Source organism: Myotis lucifugus, unplaced genomic scaffold (assembly GCF_000147115.1).
Source record: "Myotis lucifugus unplaced genomic scaffold, Myoluc2.0 scaffold_5, whole genome shotgun sequence".
Classification (NCBI taxonomy): Eukaryota; Metazoa; Chordata; class Mammalia; order Chiroptera; family Vespertilionidae; genus Myotis; species Myotis lucifugus.
In genome coordinates, this window is record NW_005871053.1 from 20436323 (window position 1) to 20454347 (window position 18025).

The following is an 18025-nucleotide window of genomic DNA, read 5'->3' on the forward strand; positions in this document are numbered from 1 at the left end:
ACTTCAGTTTCATGTCAAACAGGGACTTCCCTACCCATTCACGCTCTGTGCTCCCAATGCCTCTTTTTTTTTTTAAATTTTTTTTATTGAGAGGAGGGAGAGGTAGAGAGAGAGAAACATCAATGATGAAAGAAAATCACTTATTGGCTGTCTCATGCATGGCCCCTACTGAGGATCGAGCCTGCAACCCAGGAATGTGCCCTTGACTGGAATTGAATCTGGGACCCTTCAGTCCACAGGCCGATGTATCCACTGATCCAAACCAGCTAGGGCCCAATGCCTCTTTAATGAGTCCTTTAACTTGCCATTTTTCACTTCCATCCGCAGGACCTCATGTTCCTCCCGAGTCTGAGTGCTACCTGAGGGCAGGGACTGAGTTCTATTCATCCCCAGGTCCTAGGAAAGCATCTGAGGTACTAACAGGCATTAGGACTTGGGCTGAGCTGAAGTGGAAGGCAGCTGATCCATTAAGTGTAGTATTTTATTTTCAAAATAAAGGAGAGACAGTCTTTTTAAATGGAGATTTACTATGGAATACATAATAAAAATGACATTCCGCCCTCTATGAACAAGACATCTGTTAGCTGACACTTCTGCATCTCTAAGCATAACTATCCTAGCATCACCAGAGAGCCTTCTGAATCATTGCGTTAAATTACACTCAGCCTACGTCACAGTTGTGAGCACTATTTCATCTCCTATCTACACCCTCCAACTCCTTCACAAGGCACCATATAAGGGCACAGTCCAGACCGTTTCAGCATTTCCTCCAGGAAAGATCACATTCTTTACCCACCTGTAACAAGCTCCCTTACTTCTGCATCAACAGATTTTCTCAACAGTCTCAACAAGGCAGGTATCCCACCAACATTCTTCATTGCTATTTTATTTTCATCTGTCGACTTGCCAAAAACAAGATTTCGGAGGGCACCACAAGCATTCTTCTGAACTTCCAAAACTCTGTGGTCCAAAAGGTCAACCAGATGCTTGATTCCCCCTAACCTACACACCTAGAATGAGAAATATTAAGTACCAGGCCTAAGTGACATGAGATTCAGCAGTGATCAAACAAAAGTCTTTTATAAAAAGATCACAGGAAATGGACAACTCCAGATAATTTCAAAAGGTTACTTTTCATTCTACATAACCCATCCTTTCTAAATGTTAAGGACACTATCCAAGATGCAGCTCATTTCCTGGGTACATGACTTAAAAAAGGGAAGGGAGACCAAGGTGGATTAATGGCAGGTGTAGGTAGCACAGTCCTACTCCAACCCTCTGAACACAACAGGGATGTGCTTCCACTCTCGAGTGCAAAGAACAAATACACAAGCACAACAAAGCTATATGCAGGGTTGGAAATCACACAGAAAAGGATCTGTGACTAAAGTCACTGGATTCTTAGAACTGTTCCTCTAAGCTACTCTCTTTAAATTTTCTTCCATTTGTCAATTCATTCGTACATTATGTGAATATTTCTAGACTTTATTTACTGCATCCACCTTTAGGTCCGCAACTGGTATGTTGTTTTGCATATTAAATCGAGGAGAAACACTTAAGTTCTATGTGAAATTGCAGGGGGTTGGGGGATGGCTTAAAATGTTAAAAGAAATAATCTGTATGACATAGGACACCAGCCAATAACCAATGACTCACTGTGTTTTTGCAAATGCCAAAAAACGTAAAAATGTGAACTAAAATATTCCTATATGTTCAGTATTAGTAACGGTCATAAATCTTCAGTAATTTTACTTAATTGTATGTTGGCACCAGTCTTGACCAGAATCTCATGAAATACATGAGCTCATTTGTTTTAGACATACTATAATTTTTATGCAAAATACTTTAAAAATGCAGTTTAAATTGATCTTTGCTTCATGTTTTATATTTTTACAAATAACCTAATGAGTGGACACATAATTTGAAAGTGCTAAAAGCACTCTAAGAAATATACTCATCCCAGTTTTTCCTGAGAAATACTGAAATGCACAATTACGAAGTGAAAGCGTCCCTGGTATCAGAATCCCTCTAAAAGGGCATCTGGTAATTTCTTAAGCACGCAGGCATGCGACTGCTAAACGAAAAGCCACTGCCTCTGCGTGCGGCCCAGGCCCTGGGTCCTGTACCTCCATCTTGACTTTGTTGTCACCGAAGCACAGGTGCTGCAGGTAGGCCGCCGCATTCGCCTGCACGGAGGGGAACTGGTGCTGCAGCATGTGAATGACCTCAGGCAACTCGGGATCACGCCAGGCGAACTCCCTGCATGAGGAAAAGACGGCTTCAGAAAGGAGGCCCATGTTTTTAACAATACAAAACATTTGGCACAAGAAAAAAGCTCAGCTGAGACCAAAATTGGAAGTTACAAAAGTCCTAAAATACAAGTATATGTAAATAATTTTCCCCCTGATGAACATATGCAGAGGCCCAGATGCTTAGGATCCTAAAGCAGTCATGATGCACAGATGCACAGAAAGAGATTCAAGGGGATAGACAAGTTCTTAACATGAGGAACGTTCTCATTTTCCTTGCCTTGATTCTAATTCTATGCCTCTCTACCTATAAAGAAATTCGCAAGGCTCAGGTAAATAAGTGTACTTTAGCTAGGTGAGATGTCACGCTTGCGGAGAGGACGAAGGGCTGGTGGAAATACACAGATCGCAATGGTTGTGGGCCTGATGATTTTCAACAAGTGTCATGTTTATTGGCTGCTCTTGATTATAATTATAAGCAAGAAACACAGAAAGTTATTAAAAGTATTTTCTTATCGGCAATCCTATGTGCAGAAAATTGAAACGCTGCTGGCATTTTTTCAAAATATGTGCAAATGTGCACATGTGTGCATACAGAATTTTTTCCAAAGAACTGGATTATTATTGAATAGCACTTAAAATTTCATGAGTATTCTATGTATTCTGTGCCAGGCACTATTCTAGGCATTTTATCCACATTACTGGTAATTTATTCTTATAGCAGCCTTATGGATTTGGAGACCAAGCCAGAAAGATGAAGCGACCTGTCTAAAGTCACCCAGCTAGCCAAGAGTAGAGCAACATTTGAACTCAGGCAATCTGAACTCAGAGCCTTGAAGCCTAACATCCTGTGTTATCTCTCCTACTTCCTGTAAAAGAAGTATACAATTATACTAAGCATATATATATATTGTTTTCTCAGGTAACATCACACTGTCAGAATTTTCAGATGTCAACTGATTGCCCCACTATTTGGAATCCTTTTTAAATATGAATTTATGCTTATACCATAAGCAGACCAATTTCTTACAGAAAGTTAAAAAAGCAATAAATTCGCAGACTTTGATTACAGGACAAAGTAAACTGTTAATCCAAAAATGAATTAATACTGAATAAACTTTTTTTCCATCCCCACACAATTACAAATTATTTTCTTGTTATGAGAACTTTTAAGGTTTACTCTCCAAACAAATATATTTTCAAATATAAACTACACTGTTGTTAACTATAGTCACCATGCTGTACATTATATCCCTAGGAACTATTTATTTTAACTGGAAGTTTATAGCTTTTGACAACCTTCACTCATTTCTCTCACCCCTAACCCCTGCCTCTGGCAACCACCAATCTGTTCTCTGTACTGATGAGTTTAGTTTTGTTTTGTTTTTCCAGATTCCACATACAGGTGAGGGCATATGATATTTGATCTGGTAGTCTGTGTCTGACTTATTTCACTTAACATAATCCTCAGGGTCCATCCATGTTGTTGCAAATGGCACGATTTCCCTTTTAATGGCTGAATAATATTCCATTTGTACATATACCACATTTTCTTTACCCATTTATTTCTCTATGGACACTTAGCTTGCTTCCACAAAAACATTTAAATTAACAACCCAGTGATATTTCTATTGCCCAGTTTTTTTTAAAAATATATTTTATTGATTTACTACAGAGAGGAAGGGAGAGGGATAGAGAGAAACATTGATGAGAGAGAAATATCGATCAGCTGCCTCCTGCACACCTCCTACTGGGGATGTGCCCGCAACCAAGGTACATGCCCTTGACCGGAATCGAACCTGGGACCTTTCAGTCCGCAGGCCAATGCTCTATCCACTGAGCCAAACCGGTTAGGGCTTGCCCAGTTTTTAAAGGCCTAGTGTCTCTCTTGGTCTTGGAAGGCTCCATGCATTAACAAATATTTAGTGAATCCTTACTAGGCTGCAGGTCCTAGAGGTACAAACATTGAATTTAATTTGGTTTTATGGATGCCAAGTTTAGTCTTAATACCAGCAACAAATTATTAGTTATTTATTTTACTGGCATCAGCATTGGGTCAAGAGCTTTACATACATTATTTTATTTACCTCCATTGTTGCCCCATGAGGTAAACACTATTAAATAACTTTAGATATAGACAAAGAACCAATGAAGTGGTGAAGGTTAGTGAAAGAAAGCCAGGTGGTCTATAGACATGGTGAGGCAAAAGTAGGTTTACAACTGTTTGTATGAAAAATACAAAAATAAATAATAATACAAGAATAAACTGTGTTTTGTGTACTCACCACTGTAAACTTACTTTTGCCACATCCTGTATTTTCAGCAACAGAGAGCTAATGGAGGTTTTGAAGCAGAAGAGTGACAGAATGGGACATGGTCACATTTATAAGGAAGATACTCATCCATTCTCTCTGTCTTGCTGGGACCACTCTAATAGCCTCCTACATGTTCTCTCTGCTTCAAGCGCCACCCCTCCTCTCATCCACTCTTTGCACAGCTTCCATATGATCCTCTGAAAACTGAAGTCAGTGGAAATTTCTGGCTTGGAGGACAGCCTGGATGACCATTTCATGAATAGACATTATGAACACCACAAATGGCCCAGCCAGTGTGGTTCAGTGGTTGAACACTGACCCATGAACCAGGAGGTCATGGTTCAATTCCTGGTCAGGGCAGATGCTGGGGTTTCGGGCTCAATCCGCAGTAGGGGGCATGCAGGAGGTAGCTGATTGATGATTCTCTCTCATCATTGATGTTTCTATCTCTCTCTCCTTCTCCCTTCCTCTCTGATATCAATAAAAACATTTAAAAAACAATTACATTACACAAGAATATAATCTTTGAAAGACGGGAATTACTGCAGGAGCCTCATATTCACCTGGCTTTCTGCCTGAGGGCACTTTTGGGATTGTAGCATAAGAAGCACAGACCCTTAAGGAAAGTATCTTTGATGAGCTTAGTGAGCTGAGAGAGACTGGAATTTGGAGATGTCAAAGTGGTTAGAACTTGTAGGGCAGGGTAATGGAGAGCAGGGAACTATGCAGAGCAGATTCTACGTGTGTGTGGGAGGATTATTTACAAGTTCGTAGTTGAGTGTTGGGCTGTGCATGTATAGGGCACATGTACAGGTCCGGTGGAAAGTGGCTGCTGCAGGACTGAGAGCTAAGCATGTGCCTGCTTTGACAGCACGTTGGCTGAAAGTTAGAGCTGAGTTTATGCCAGGTGATGGTGGACTTCCATCTCAGTCAGAGTGCAGACCTTACTGAGCCCCTAATCGCACAAACCATACCAGAGAGTAAGGGCCATGTGCTAGGAGTTAAACAAATCGGAAATAGACCCGTCCTAACAAAGAACAAAACCAGTCTCAACAGAATCAAAAGCGTCTGCCAGTAACTGAGTTATCTGCCACAATAAAACCTCAGGACCCTAACAGGAGACAACGTAATCCTGAGTCCCTACAATGTGTCATCCATAACAGTTCACACATAATTTAACTGGTGGGCCTCAGAAGAAACTAAAAAATATGACTTACAAAAGTATAAAAAACCCAAATAATAGAAACAGACCCAGAGAAAACCTAGATGTTGGAATTATAAGAAGAGGACTGTAAAATGGTTACTATAAATGTGCTCAAAGTCTTAAAGGAAAAGATGTATATAAGAACTGAATAGATGGGGAATATTATCAGAGACATGGAAACTGTGTAAGAAGAAGAAGGAAAAAAAAGAACCAAATGCAAGTATCTGAAATAGAAAAAATTCACTGGCTGAGCTTTAAACGTATTGGAGACTGTAGAAGAGACAATAAAGTTGAAGACAGATCAATTAAAAAATCCAATCTGGAGAATATATAGAAAAACAGATTTAAAAACCTGAAGAGAGCTTCAGTAACCTGTGAGATGTCAAGTTATCCCAGAAGAGGAGAGTAGTTTGGGACACACAAAAAATATTTAAACAAATAATGGTGGAAAATGTCCCAATTTTGGTAAAAATCATCAACCAAAATTTAAAGAATCTTAGTGAATCCCAAGCAAGTTAAATGTAAAGAAAACTATACCTAGGCCTCTCACAGTAAAACTGTTAAAGTTAAAGATAAAGAGAAAAACCTGAAAGGCAGCCAGAGAGAAGATTCATTACATAATGAGAACAATGATACAAATGATGTCTGATTTCTCATTAAAAATAATGAAGATCTGATGACAATAAATGAACATTTTTTAAACTACCAGGGGGGAATTATACCTATCTATCCCAAAATTTATATCTAGCAAAACTATCCTTTAAAAACGAGTGAAGTTAAAACATTTTCAGGTTTAAAGCTGAGAGAATTTCTTGCCACTAGATATGCAGCACAAGAAAGGCTTTTTAGTTTGAAGGGAAATGAAGAGAGATAAAAAATTGAATTTATAGGAAGTCAGGAAGAGAATTATAAATAGTAAATATGTAGGAAAATACAATAACCATCTTTTATACTTCTATTACTTTCTTTAAAAGATAATTGACTATTTACAGTAAAAATAGTAACAGTATATTATGGATTTTATAATGTATGTAGAAGTAAAACATTTGACAATACATAAATGTCAAGGAGATGATAAATGAAATTATCCCATAGAATATGAAAGATTAAGCCCTGCTCAAAAAACATCACCAGGATGCTGTCACTTTAAGTCACTTTCCATAGGAAGTATTTTGGTTACTCCTTTAAGATGTATTGTTAGTACTAGTAATCATTTTGCTTCCAAACTAGAAAACTATTTTAAAAAACCCTCATAGATCTCCTTTTATATAGAAAAAATGAATAATTTCTTCAGTCTTACAGGAATTTTTCAGGCTCATTATAATGTAACATTAATCATAAAGTAAGTAGGTTTAGAAGTGAGTAAACACTTAAGGTTGCCATTTTCAAAACAAAATTAAATAATAGTTAACATAAGCTTTTTATTTAGCTCTGAATATTCAAACTTCAAATTCACTTGGATTCCAGTTTCAGGTAGAAAAAATACACCTATTATTATAAGATAATCATTTATTCATCTTACAAATGCATTATCAGTAAGCATTCACATAATCAAAGCTAGCTATAACTGTTTTATGCATTAGACTATGAAATTATACTATGAATAGCTGAAATATATTATCATACATGAAATCCTTGTTTATAGTGAATCAACTCACATCAGAGGTCAGAACTGAATTCTTCAGGGACACAAGTTAAACTCAAAGCTCTAATCACACCACTGCCTCTCTGGGTAGCTGTTCTTTTCTCTGTAGGTTCAGCCAAGGTATGGTCTAAATGACCTATAATTCAAAGCCCTTTTTAGGATTTCTCCATGTATTAGGGTGCCATAGTCTTTGTCATTTTGAATTTTTTAAAAACAAAATCATGTAAAAGTATTTCTAAATTACATTAGAGGTGCTATTAGACAAATTATTTTACAAGATCCTTAAAATGACAAAAAGGTGGCAAGCAGAATGGCAGAATCAAATGTATATATAAACCATAAAGAATTTTAGAAAAAAGAGTTAAGTGGAGTGGTTTTAGGAAAGCAGTAGGCTTCCCATTTAACTCAAAAATACCTTTAGTTATTTTGTTTTAATAACCAAAACCTCACTGATGCTTTTATTTCACATTCATTAGAATAAGTTGGTAGGTTGATAAAAATGAATTGATAATTATAACAATTTTCCAGTGAAACAACTATCTGTGGGCGAAGAGTGAATGAAATCTTGCTAATATATGCCTTAAAATAGCACTCAAGCTGCTTAAAATTTAGCAATAATTTCACTTTTACAGAAATTAGAGTTCTCTTTCAGTTTCTAAACATCTTTATTTCCAGAATATTTTAAATGGCTTTCATTAAAGATGAGGCCAGCCTGTAAAAAGCAAGTACTAAATGACTCATACTTATCTTAAAAAAACACATTTTCTACATGTCCAAATAAAATTTACAAAAGGAAACATTTATTATTTGCCAAATATTTTTTGCTTATGAGAACTTTTTGTAAATGATTTTCTCTTAAATGGCAAAGAGCTTTTTGAAGGACCAAGTTAATAAAAGCACAAAATAGCATTGATCAATATGATTAAAAATGTACAACACTGGTCTTTCCCATTTAAAACAACCATATGCATTTCCTGAAGTCCTCATCTACGAAGTCAGTCAGGAAAAAAGGAAAAGTGGTAAAATGATCCTTTAAAAATCTTCTGTGTGATTCAGACTAAGAGGACAGACCAGAGAACTGTCTTGGTGAAGTATTTCAATGATGAATGCTGCAGATATTCAGACAGACCCATGCATTCTCTAACCTATTATTAAAGCATTGAAAGAAGGAATCCATCTTCCTTCTTTAAATGAATTATTTAAAATGAATTAACCACAATGACTTACAATACTGGAATGCAACTGGAAATATTAGAGATAAGGAGTTACCGATCTTATAAGAGTCTTGGCAACTTGAAAAGAAGTGAGAATAAAGGAACTGGTTGGCTTCTATAATTCTATAGCATTCTGAAGACACATAACAGTACTTGCCTGGGGTCTTTCTGAATGCTATCTATTGACGGGGATCTCGTGGTGCCATCATCGGCCGGTGCTGTGTGCTGAAGTCTGTTATAATTGCACTCTTGCACTCGGTATTGTATTGGCCTGTAGGGCTCCGCATAGGTAGCTGTTGTGTTTAGAGCATAGTTATTTCTTTGGTATGTAAGGGTACTTCGTTGGCTGGACGTCCTTTGCAGATTTCCAATACCTACCAAAAAGTCAACATTTATTTTAAAAAGGTTAGTATGTTTTCTGTGAGGTGATACTTATCAAAGTCAAATGTTTTCAATTTCAAGGATTATAGTTTTTAACAACTGTATAACTTACTTACTTTTAGATTTTACCAATCTAGCTCATTAGTGCTAAAAAAGCACTTCAGTTTTTCGTATATGCTAATAATATACACTAACAATATCATGCTGATTTTATTAACAGAAAAGAGCAAAAATGAAACTATAAATCTGATTCATAATAGGTCTTAATATGTTTATTAAAATTCAGTAACAGCAAGAGAAACATAAGAAAAAATTAAACTAATTTCAAAATTTCATTTTAGCAATAAAAAACAAGATATGTCAAATTTGCAGAAAATTAAAACTATCAAACTTTTAATAGTGTATGTAGGTTACTCTGCCATACATTTCATTTATAGACCTGTGGATTTTGATAACTTGGAAAGTTCACTTCACAAGAAAGAAGACTGATATATCAAATTCTACCATAGCTACTTCCTGAAATTATTGCATGATCCTATGTATAAAGATACTGTACACTGGCCCAGCCGGCGTGGCTCAGTGGTTGAGCGTCGATCTATGAACCAGGAGGTCATGGCCAGGGCATATGCCTGGGTTGCAGGCTCAATCCCCAGTGTGGGGCATACAGGAGGCAGCTCATCAATTATGCTCTCTCATCACTGATGTTTCTATCTCTTTCAACCTCTCCCCTTCCTCTCTGAAATCAATAAATATTATTTTAAAAAAGATACTGTACACTGTATTTAACATTTCTTTTCTAATCATTGCAGTAGGTATTTCTCCAATGATTGAAGTTCCTGCAAAGAATTTAATAGCATTAGTTCTTAATCCTATTAAGAAAATGCTCAATATACAGAACGTAAGTGAAATATTTCTGCACTAACATTATTAAAAATTGGTACATTCTACTAGAAGAAAAATCCTGCAGTGGACCAAATTATCAGCTTGGACAAAAAACAATTCAAACACAGTCTTCAGCCTCCTTTGTTCTGGGAGGTATGTCTCCTAGGGTTGTGCTTTAGGGGGTTATCATAGCTACCTGGAATTCATTTGTGAACATGTAATAAACTTGAACTGTCTTTTTTTTTTTTTTTTTTTAAAAGAAGGGGCCACAGGAGATTCCTTGAGCCAAACTGGCAGCACAATCTGCAGCTTACATGGCCATGGGCTGCAGCTTCTGCTCTACCAACCACTATAGGCTGGTATGGCAGAGATGTGAGGGTGGGTGCAAGGGTATGATGCACTAGCTCCCTATTTTTAGAAATGTCTTCACTGCATTCTGTCCCAGATTGAGTCCACCATAAAGAATGTTTTTCACATTCCATTCTTAAGCATTCGGAAGAAATCCATTATATAAAGAAGAATAACACTAAGATCACTGGAGACTATACACATGCTAAGTCAGAGATAGCGAAGTAACTTATATAGGGATTTCCTCCAAATACACATTCCAGGCAACAAAAAAATATCCCAATAAAAGCCTTCTTTTCTATATCTGATATAGTTCTAATCCAAGGACAGTCAGATTTACAGTTCCATAAACTTATTTGTGAATTCACAGCATAATCACTCCACTCACTGATTAGACTGAACTAAGGTAAAAAGATATCACCTAAAATAGGTTAAAAAATGAACTTTTGTTTTACTGTTTATTGATCTGCTGCCACAGCCATTTTCCTGACAACCAGATTGGTGTGATTTCAGCTGATGCCCACCTGAGCCGGTGCGGTACAATGCCGTCTGTGATCCTTGGAGCTCCACAGTTCCGTGATTTGGACTGCGGTACACTGGGCTGTAGTAGGTCCTGCCCTCGTATATAGGAGTGATGTGCAATTCGGGAGACACAGCTGAACGAAGGTCTTGTCCAAGCTGGCTGTGCTGACTAGCATAGGAACTCCGTAAGCCTAGAGGCAGGAAAATGACATCGTTAAGAAAGTGAGAAAATTGTGGTGAGGTTAAAAGCCCTAATGAAACTCCTAGCCAATAGGACCAAATGTTAAGTCAAAACACCAAACCTAGTGAGTTTCACAAAGAAAGGATGCCAGGTATGAAAAGGACATCACATAAATTTTTAGAATAAAATTCTCTTAGTAGCAAGATCAAAGTAAATTTTCTAAGAAAAAGTAATAAGGAATTACTAATTGGTTTGATAGTCTGAAATTTATTCTCCCAATTGTAAGCTATCTTATCATGATGACCAAAAAGAGAATGTCCTCTTCTACCATTATACGATTTCCATTGTTAAAAACATACAAACGGTGGTACAGTCTCTTTTCCTGCCCTGCAGAATTACCCTATCTTACCAAGTGGGCAGTCAGCTCCTTGGGGGCAGGGCCCACCATGTCCCACGCCTCCTTAAACCCCAACTCCTAAGACAACACCTACCTAGTAGTGCTTAGTGAAGGCTGATGGTCAAGAACTGTTTTGAAATATGTCTCTCAATTAATTCACTCATGATTTTTACAGGAAAACAGAATTTTACCTTACAATATTTGGACTATTACCAGTGAATTAGTAACACTTATTAAGTATTATCAAGTATTACTTTATTATTTATTATCAATGCAGTTTTTCTTTTTTCTTAAAAAACATCAACAAACAGTTGTTTTCATAAAAACCCACATACCAGATTCCTGTTTACCGTCTTTCCAGTGTAAAGAAAAAGTACAAAGTTAGTACATGAATATTAAATCATTTGAAATATTCTTTCATTCAAGTTGCTAATGACTACTGTTTACGCATGGGACTCATGATAAAAAAGTAGATTTCAAACCCAAGCATTTTATTTTCTGAATAAAAGTTTATTAGTATATTCTATACTATCCTGCTCAGAAGTTTGTGATTCATCATCATGAGTAAGTAAAATCTGCCACTTGCTTAGAATACCAACTACAGTTTTATCCAAATATGAGCAAGGGAAAGCACAAATATATCTGAAGTCAGTCATATATTTGCTTTTAAAAAGGCTGCAAATAATTAACACAGTAACTAATTATAAAAAGACAGCTTCATTCCCATCCTGTTAACATCTCAGTTAATCATACACAAATAAAAGCAAATGGGCTTGAGTGTGAGTGATAATTATATGTTGCTTACTGAGGAGTAGCAAGAAAGTTAATACATAAAACTTCTAAAATGAATGATTATTACCTACCCTGAAGAGCAAAGTGACATGGGAAGAAACCAAATGCATCAATCTGGGTTTTAACTATTGGGTCTTCACTTGCTAAAATGAAGATCAAAGGTTTAAACAATCCTGTAATTGGGGGATTATTCAGCCAAACCTTCTCATTTCAAAACCAAGGAAAATGAGAGCCCCACAGGAAATATGATTTATCTCCATCAGAGGTACTTCCTGGTAGGGCTGCGAGGAACCCAGGTCAGTGGTCTCTCACTGCACGCTCTGCACTGGACATGCTATCCCTCAAGGGCCAATGAGAAGTGGTGTGAGCAACCCTGAACTCCACAGCCTTCTGCAAACGTCAAGTGAAAGAGCAAGAGCAAGGTTAGCCTCCAGGGCTCCATGGAAGCCGCTGTAATTCTAGGGATGATATTAGGATTGTTACTTGAAAGGTCTCACTTGAGGTTCTCAGCTTTTTATTACTGGCAGATTTCTCATTCTTTCAGCAGAGTACAAGCTCCTTTTCTTTATGGAGCTCGGGAGTGTTTCGAACAAAAGGGCAGGCTCTGTTTCTTGTTAATGGTGACACAAAGCAGGCAGGTCAATATAGCTAGTCCTTGGTAATCTTATCAATACGAGGTGCAGTGTTAACACTCAGTAGAGCCACAAACACTCTTGATTCACTGAGACTCAGAACATCACTCACACTTGGGCAGAGGCAAGCCTGGCGCTGGTGGTGGCCCCACCACCCATGGTGCTTTGAGATAAGAACAAAGCATTCTGCACCAGTATGAGAACAATTATATTCTCACCAAAGGCCCAATGCACATAATTCGTGGCCTTGGACCCGGCCCCTGCCTGCCGCCGCCTCCGCCACTGCCGCCACCGCCACCACCACCGCTGCGGCCGCTGCGACCCCCACCTGCCGCTACCATGGCCGGGGGCCGCTACCTTGGCTGGGGGCCTCTGCCTCAGCCCTGCCCACTGCAGCGGCTTTGTCCTGAAGGAAGGATGTCTGGTCTAATTAGCATATATGCTTTTATTATTATAGACTAGGCCTGGTGCACGAATTCGTGCACAGGTGGGGTCCAGCTGGCCTGACCCAATCGGGACTGATCGGGGGGAGGGGCTGTGGGCAGTTGGCCATCTGGCCCCACCCCTGATCGGGGAAGGGGGCAACTGTGGCAGGGCCAGCTGGGGGGGGGGAGGGGCTGCAGGCAGTTGGCTGGCCGGCCCCGCCTCCTGGTCAAACTCCTGGTTGAGGGGACAATTTACATATTAGCCTTTTATTATATAGGATGGTGGGAGGATCTGGCTGCATGCACTGCTGGAATCCATACAACATGAAAATACTGTAAATATTTACTATAATTTCATGGGAAAGGTAACAAAATGAGCTGACTTAGAACAATTAAAAGTATCCAGTAAATATTCACTTACAGGACTACTAGTGAGATGAAACTACCATGTGACAGACTATAATGTGAAATAAAAGACTTATAGTGAGACGTAGTACTTTCTTGATATTATAAATCGTTGAGAATAACATAGCAGTGACTGTTACTATTTTGTTTATTTGCTCATTCATGAGAAAAAGTAAAACACAGGGTCCCATATATTAACATTTTAAAAATACAAAATTATATGGCCTCAATAGATTAAGTTAAATAATTATGTTTAGGAACCCACTTAATTCACTACCTTTTAAAATGAAAGACAACTAATTATGTTCTATAACTGCTATTAGAAATAATTGTTCTGGAAGTATTTCCACTGAGTAATTTTTATCTCCCCATCCTAACAGAAAACACTGATCTTCCACAACATACTTTTCTTTCCAATAGTTTCTATTTGCAATTCCAGAAATACATATTACTTTACCTGTTACAATGATATATTGCCTGTGATTTAAAACTTTTATATTTAAGACATCGAAAATAAACACATATTTATCTCCCAAATATGGATTCTTTGTATTATTCTTTCAACTTTTCTTGGCATGTGATGATTACACCAACATGAATATTTCAGGACAGACATATTTTTCTGCTGTAGGAATTAATTTATACACACATTACATCATCATTTACATTATGATCAGCAAATATCCAAGTGTCTGAGTCCATTATAAAATACTAGAGGCCTGGTGCATGAAAATTCATGCACTGGAGGGGGCGATCCCTCAGCCTGGCCTTCCCCCTCTCACAGTCCGGGAGCCCCCAGGGGCAGGAGGCGACCCGGTGATCAGGGGAAGGCGACGCCCCATCACACCTCTGCCGCTGCCACTGCCAGCAGTGCAAGCCTCGGCGGGCCCTGGTTACCTGAGCCTGGGTGGCTGGGCAGCCACCATCCGAGGCTTGCCTGCGCCTCAGCCGGCCCTGATTGCCTGCCTCAGTCAGTGGGGGATGCAGGAGGCCCCGAGGCCCCGGCAGGGTTGAGGGGACTCCAGCGGCAGGTGTACAGAGTGGCCGGCCCCGCGCGGCCCCCCACCCCGTGGGCGCTGCCATCTTGTGATGGTGTGGCAGTCAATCTGCATATTACCGCTTTATAATATAGGATTGCTTCAGGCTTATTAATTAGCAGATTATTACTTCTTTGAATCAAGAACCATAGCAAATATAATGACATCATTCTCTGAAGAATAAAAAAGGGAATTCATAAAATAGAATCCATATTCAGAATAAGTGGGCAGATAGATGATGGGAAACATTTTCAAGGAAACCCTTTGCTTCCTCTGAAGATGGTAGCATTCTAGGAAAAACTCTGTGGTAGGCTAGGTATAATTTTCCCCAACTGAAAGATAAAGTCTAATTTCATCTGTAAACCACAGGGTTAACAAGGTGCCAGTGTTTATGTGCTCACTCCTTTCCTGGGTTTCCACTTCACTCTTCACAAACAGATTACTGCACAGCCATTCTAGACATACACAGGGAGGAAGACAGAAATCTTCAGAACTATGTATCTTTTAAGGTTACCTTGGGAGATAGGATTTCATAAATGATTCCTACCTCACGGTGCTGTATACTTTTCAGAGGAATGCCAGGAAATATCTAAGCCTGGTATACCTCTCTGATGGCTGAGTGAAGAGAGGTGGTTTTTCCACTAGGAATTTATTCGAGCTCAAAATCAAGTTCAATATTAATTCTTCATGAAAAATTATTCAATTAGAAAATCTCAAAAAGGATTTACCTTTCCCAGAGGCCATAAGGAAAACATATTAATTTTACTACACAAAAATATTAAAAAATTCTATAAAGCCCTGGCCAGGTTGCTCAGTTGGTTGAAGTGCCATCTTGTGCACCACTCAGTAGAGCCACAAACACTCTTGATTCACTGAGACTCAAAACATCACTCACACTCAGGCAGAGGCAAGCCCAGCACAGTAGATTCCGGGTTCGATTCCAGGTTGGGGTGTGTACAGGAGGCAACCGATCAATGTTTCTCTCTCTCTCTCTCTCTCTCTCTCTCTCTCTCTCTCTCTCTCTCCTACTCCCTCTCTCTCTAAAATCAATAAAAACATAAGGATTAAAAAGAAACTTCTGTAACTAAGAAATACTAAAAACAAAGTCAAAAGACAGATTAGAAAATGGGGGAAATGGGAAATAATTAAGAAGAATTTATAAGGGACTAATTTAAGTATAAAAAGCTTTACACCTTATAAAAATAGGCAAAAGACCTGAACTTATGGTTTGCAAAAAAGAAATAAGATGGCTGATAAACATGAAATCTTCCTCCTTTGGCATAACTCAGTAAGGCCATTTACAACAATAAAGCACAGTTTTGCCTACTACATTGGCAAGAATGAAACATTTCGTGCTAGCGAAGCGACAGTGGACACAGGCACACTCAGACTAGTCGTGGACATTTAAATCTGTGCCACCTTCCTGGAGGGTAATCTGACAATACATCCTTAAGAACCAATATGTAGTTTGATCCAGCAATTCTATGTCATGAAGTGGATCCCATAGCTATCTTAGTATCTATGTGTAAACATGCAGGAAGAACAATATACGTATTGGGCACTGTTGTCTCCAATAGCCCCAAATGAAAACAACCTCAATGTCTATTAATAGGGAAGTGATTAAATAAATTATAATACATCTATAAAAATGAGGTCCTAGGCATCCACCGAGAGAATGAAGTAAGCTCTCAGACATATTAAAAAAAGAAGAGCCCTAGTCGGTTTGGCTTAGTGGATAGAGTGCTGGCCTGCGGACTGAAGGGTCCCGGGCTTGATTCCGATCAAGGGTAGGAAGCGTGCAGGAGGCAGCCAATCAATGATTCTCTCTCATCATTGATGTTTCTCTCTCTCTCTCCCTCTCCCTTCCTCTCTGAAATCAATAAAAATATATTTTAAAAAGAAGATACATATTATAGAATCCCATCAGTATAAAAGCACAATATATGCACATTTGTATATAATGTATATATTTATATATACAAGCAAACATTCTGGAAGGTACATGAAGGGGTGAGTGTGACTGCATCGGGACAAAGAGGAGCTTGAGACTTTCCCTTCTCACTTATTATTTTTTTGTAGTTTCAATATTTTTTTTACCATTGTGTATATATTATTTAAAAAATGTAATTTAAAATACTAGCTGAAGACAAGTTTCATTTTATAAAGAACCATGCCTACATATTGTTTGGGAAGCCCTCCATGAAGACAGCCTGAAGGAAATGGCTGTAACATCAGGAAGCTGGCTGCTGTCTTTCTGATTTAATCTAAGTGGCATTTGAAGCCAATTCATAATAACTTTGTGTTTTTCCCATTGGGATGCTAAAATCAAAGCAGTTGGTGAGAAAATCCATATTCTAGCCTATACTATGAAAGCATTTTTTCAAAATATTAATATTTAAACGGATATTTTGATACTACCTTTTAACATAACTTGGGTTTGGATATGGGTAGGCCTATGTGGTAAAAAACCTTTCATTAAGCAAATATACTAACAAATAGTGTAGAATCCCAACCATTCTTCTAAAATGCAAAATTACCTTTATATCCTAATACTGTGAGAGAAAAGAGTTTATTCACTGCAGAAGAGGTTAGGTGATGTGAACTATAGAGTCCGAAAGATCGGTCAGCCTGAAGTCTGCAGTATACATTTTGAGAAGAGCACACAAGCTTCCCATGTTATCACGCTCTATTTTAGAGGAAATTGCACAGATGTTCTCACAGGACTTTATGGAGTGCTGTCACCTGTACTCACCTGTCAGGCTGTCTGGCCGGGGTGGAACCATCCTCTCATAAATGTCATACTGCTGCTGTCCAAATTGCTCCATGTCGTGAACAGTCCTTTGCAGTGAAGGTCCCAGATGTTGTGGTACGGCCGTCATCCCTGAGCGTTTGGGGGACGACGACCCCACCTGGCCTTGGGATGGGGAAGCTACTCGAGTCTGTGCATCCGTCAGGGTCAGTGGGGACCCGACTCTGACAGTGGTTTGGTACTGAGGGGTTGGTCCGTTGGGATTGGAGGTCTGCCGGGAGGTGACTGACCCAATCCTCCGCACAGCTGCTGGGGATGCGGGTCTCTGCGCAGAGTACGGAGATGCTGCCCGCTGAGCAGGTAATGTAGTGGAGGAATACGCACTGGGGTTCAGTGGTCGGGAGTCGGTCACTGATGGAGAGCCAAATCCACTACCCAGAGAAGTTCTCAGTGACCCCCTTGAAGGAGACACGCCTGTGCTGATAACATAAGAAGGAGACTGTGCTCTAGATGGAACTGAACTAACTCTTCTCATGGCCCGATTGGCTACTGATGGCTGATAAAGGGGAAAAAAGAGAATGGGTTTATCCAAGGTTTTGTGTCCATTGTCATCACAGAAACAAATGCATATAGCTCACTACAACATG

General features: G+C 38.9%; 1 protein-coding gene across 7 annotated transcripts in view; it reads right to left on the reverse strand.

Moving 5' to 3' along the window:
• Positions 1-18025, reverse strand: part of PKP4 (plakophilin 4) — a 155341-nt gene that overhangs the window by 38251 nt on the left and 99065 nt on the right. For 6 of the 7 annotated variants that reach the window (XM_014446187.2, XM_014446190.2, XM_023745771.1 and 3 more), the window contains 5 exons: positions 17382-17934; positions 10763-10951; positions 8785-9001; positions 2127-2259; positions 797-1010 (listed from right to left, as the gene is read on the reverse strand). In XM_014446187.2, coding sequence (XP_014301673.1) covers positions 797-1010; positions 2127-2259; positions 8785-9001; positions 10763-10951; positions 17382-17934 — 1306 coding nt within the window. The remainder of the gene's footprint in view (positions 1-796; positions 1011-2126; positions 2260-8784; positions 9002-10762; positions 10952-17381; positions 17935-18025) is intronic. The other variant, XM_014446208.2, reaches the window with a different exon arrangement.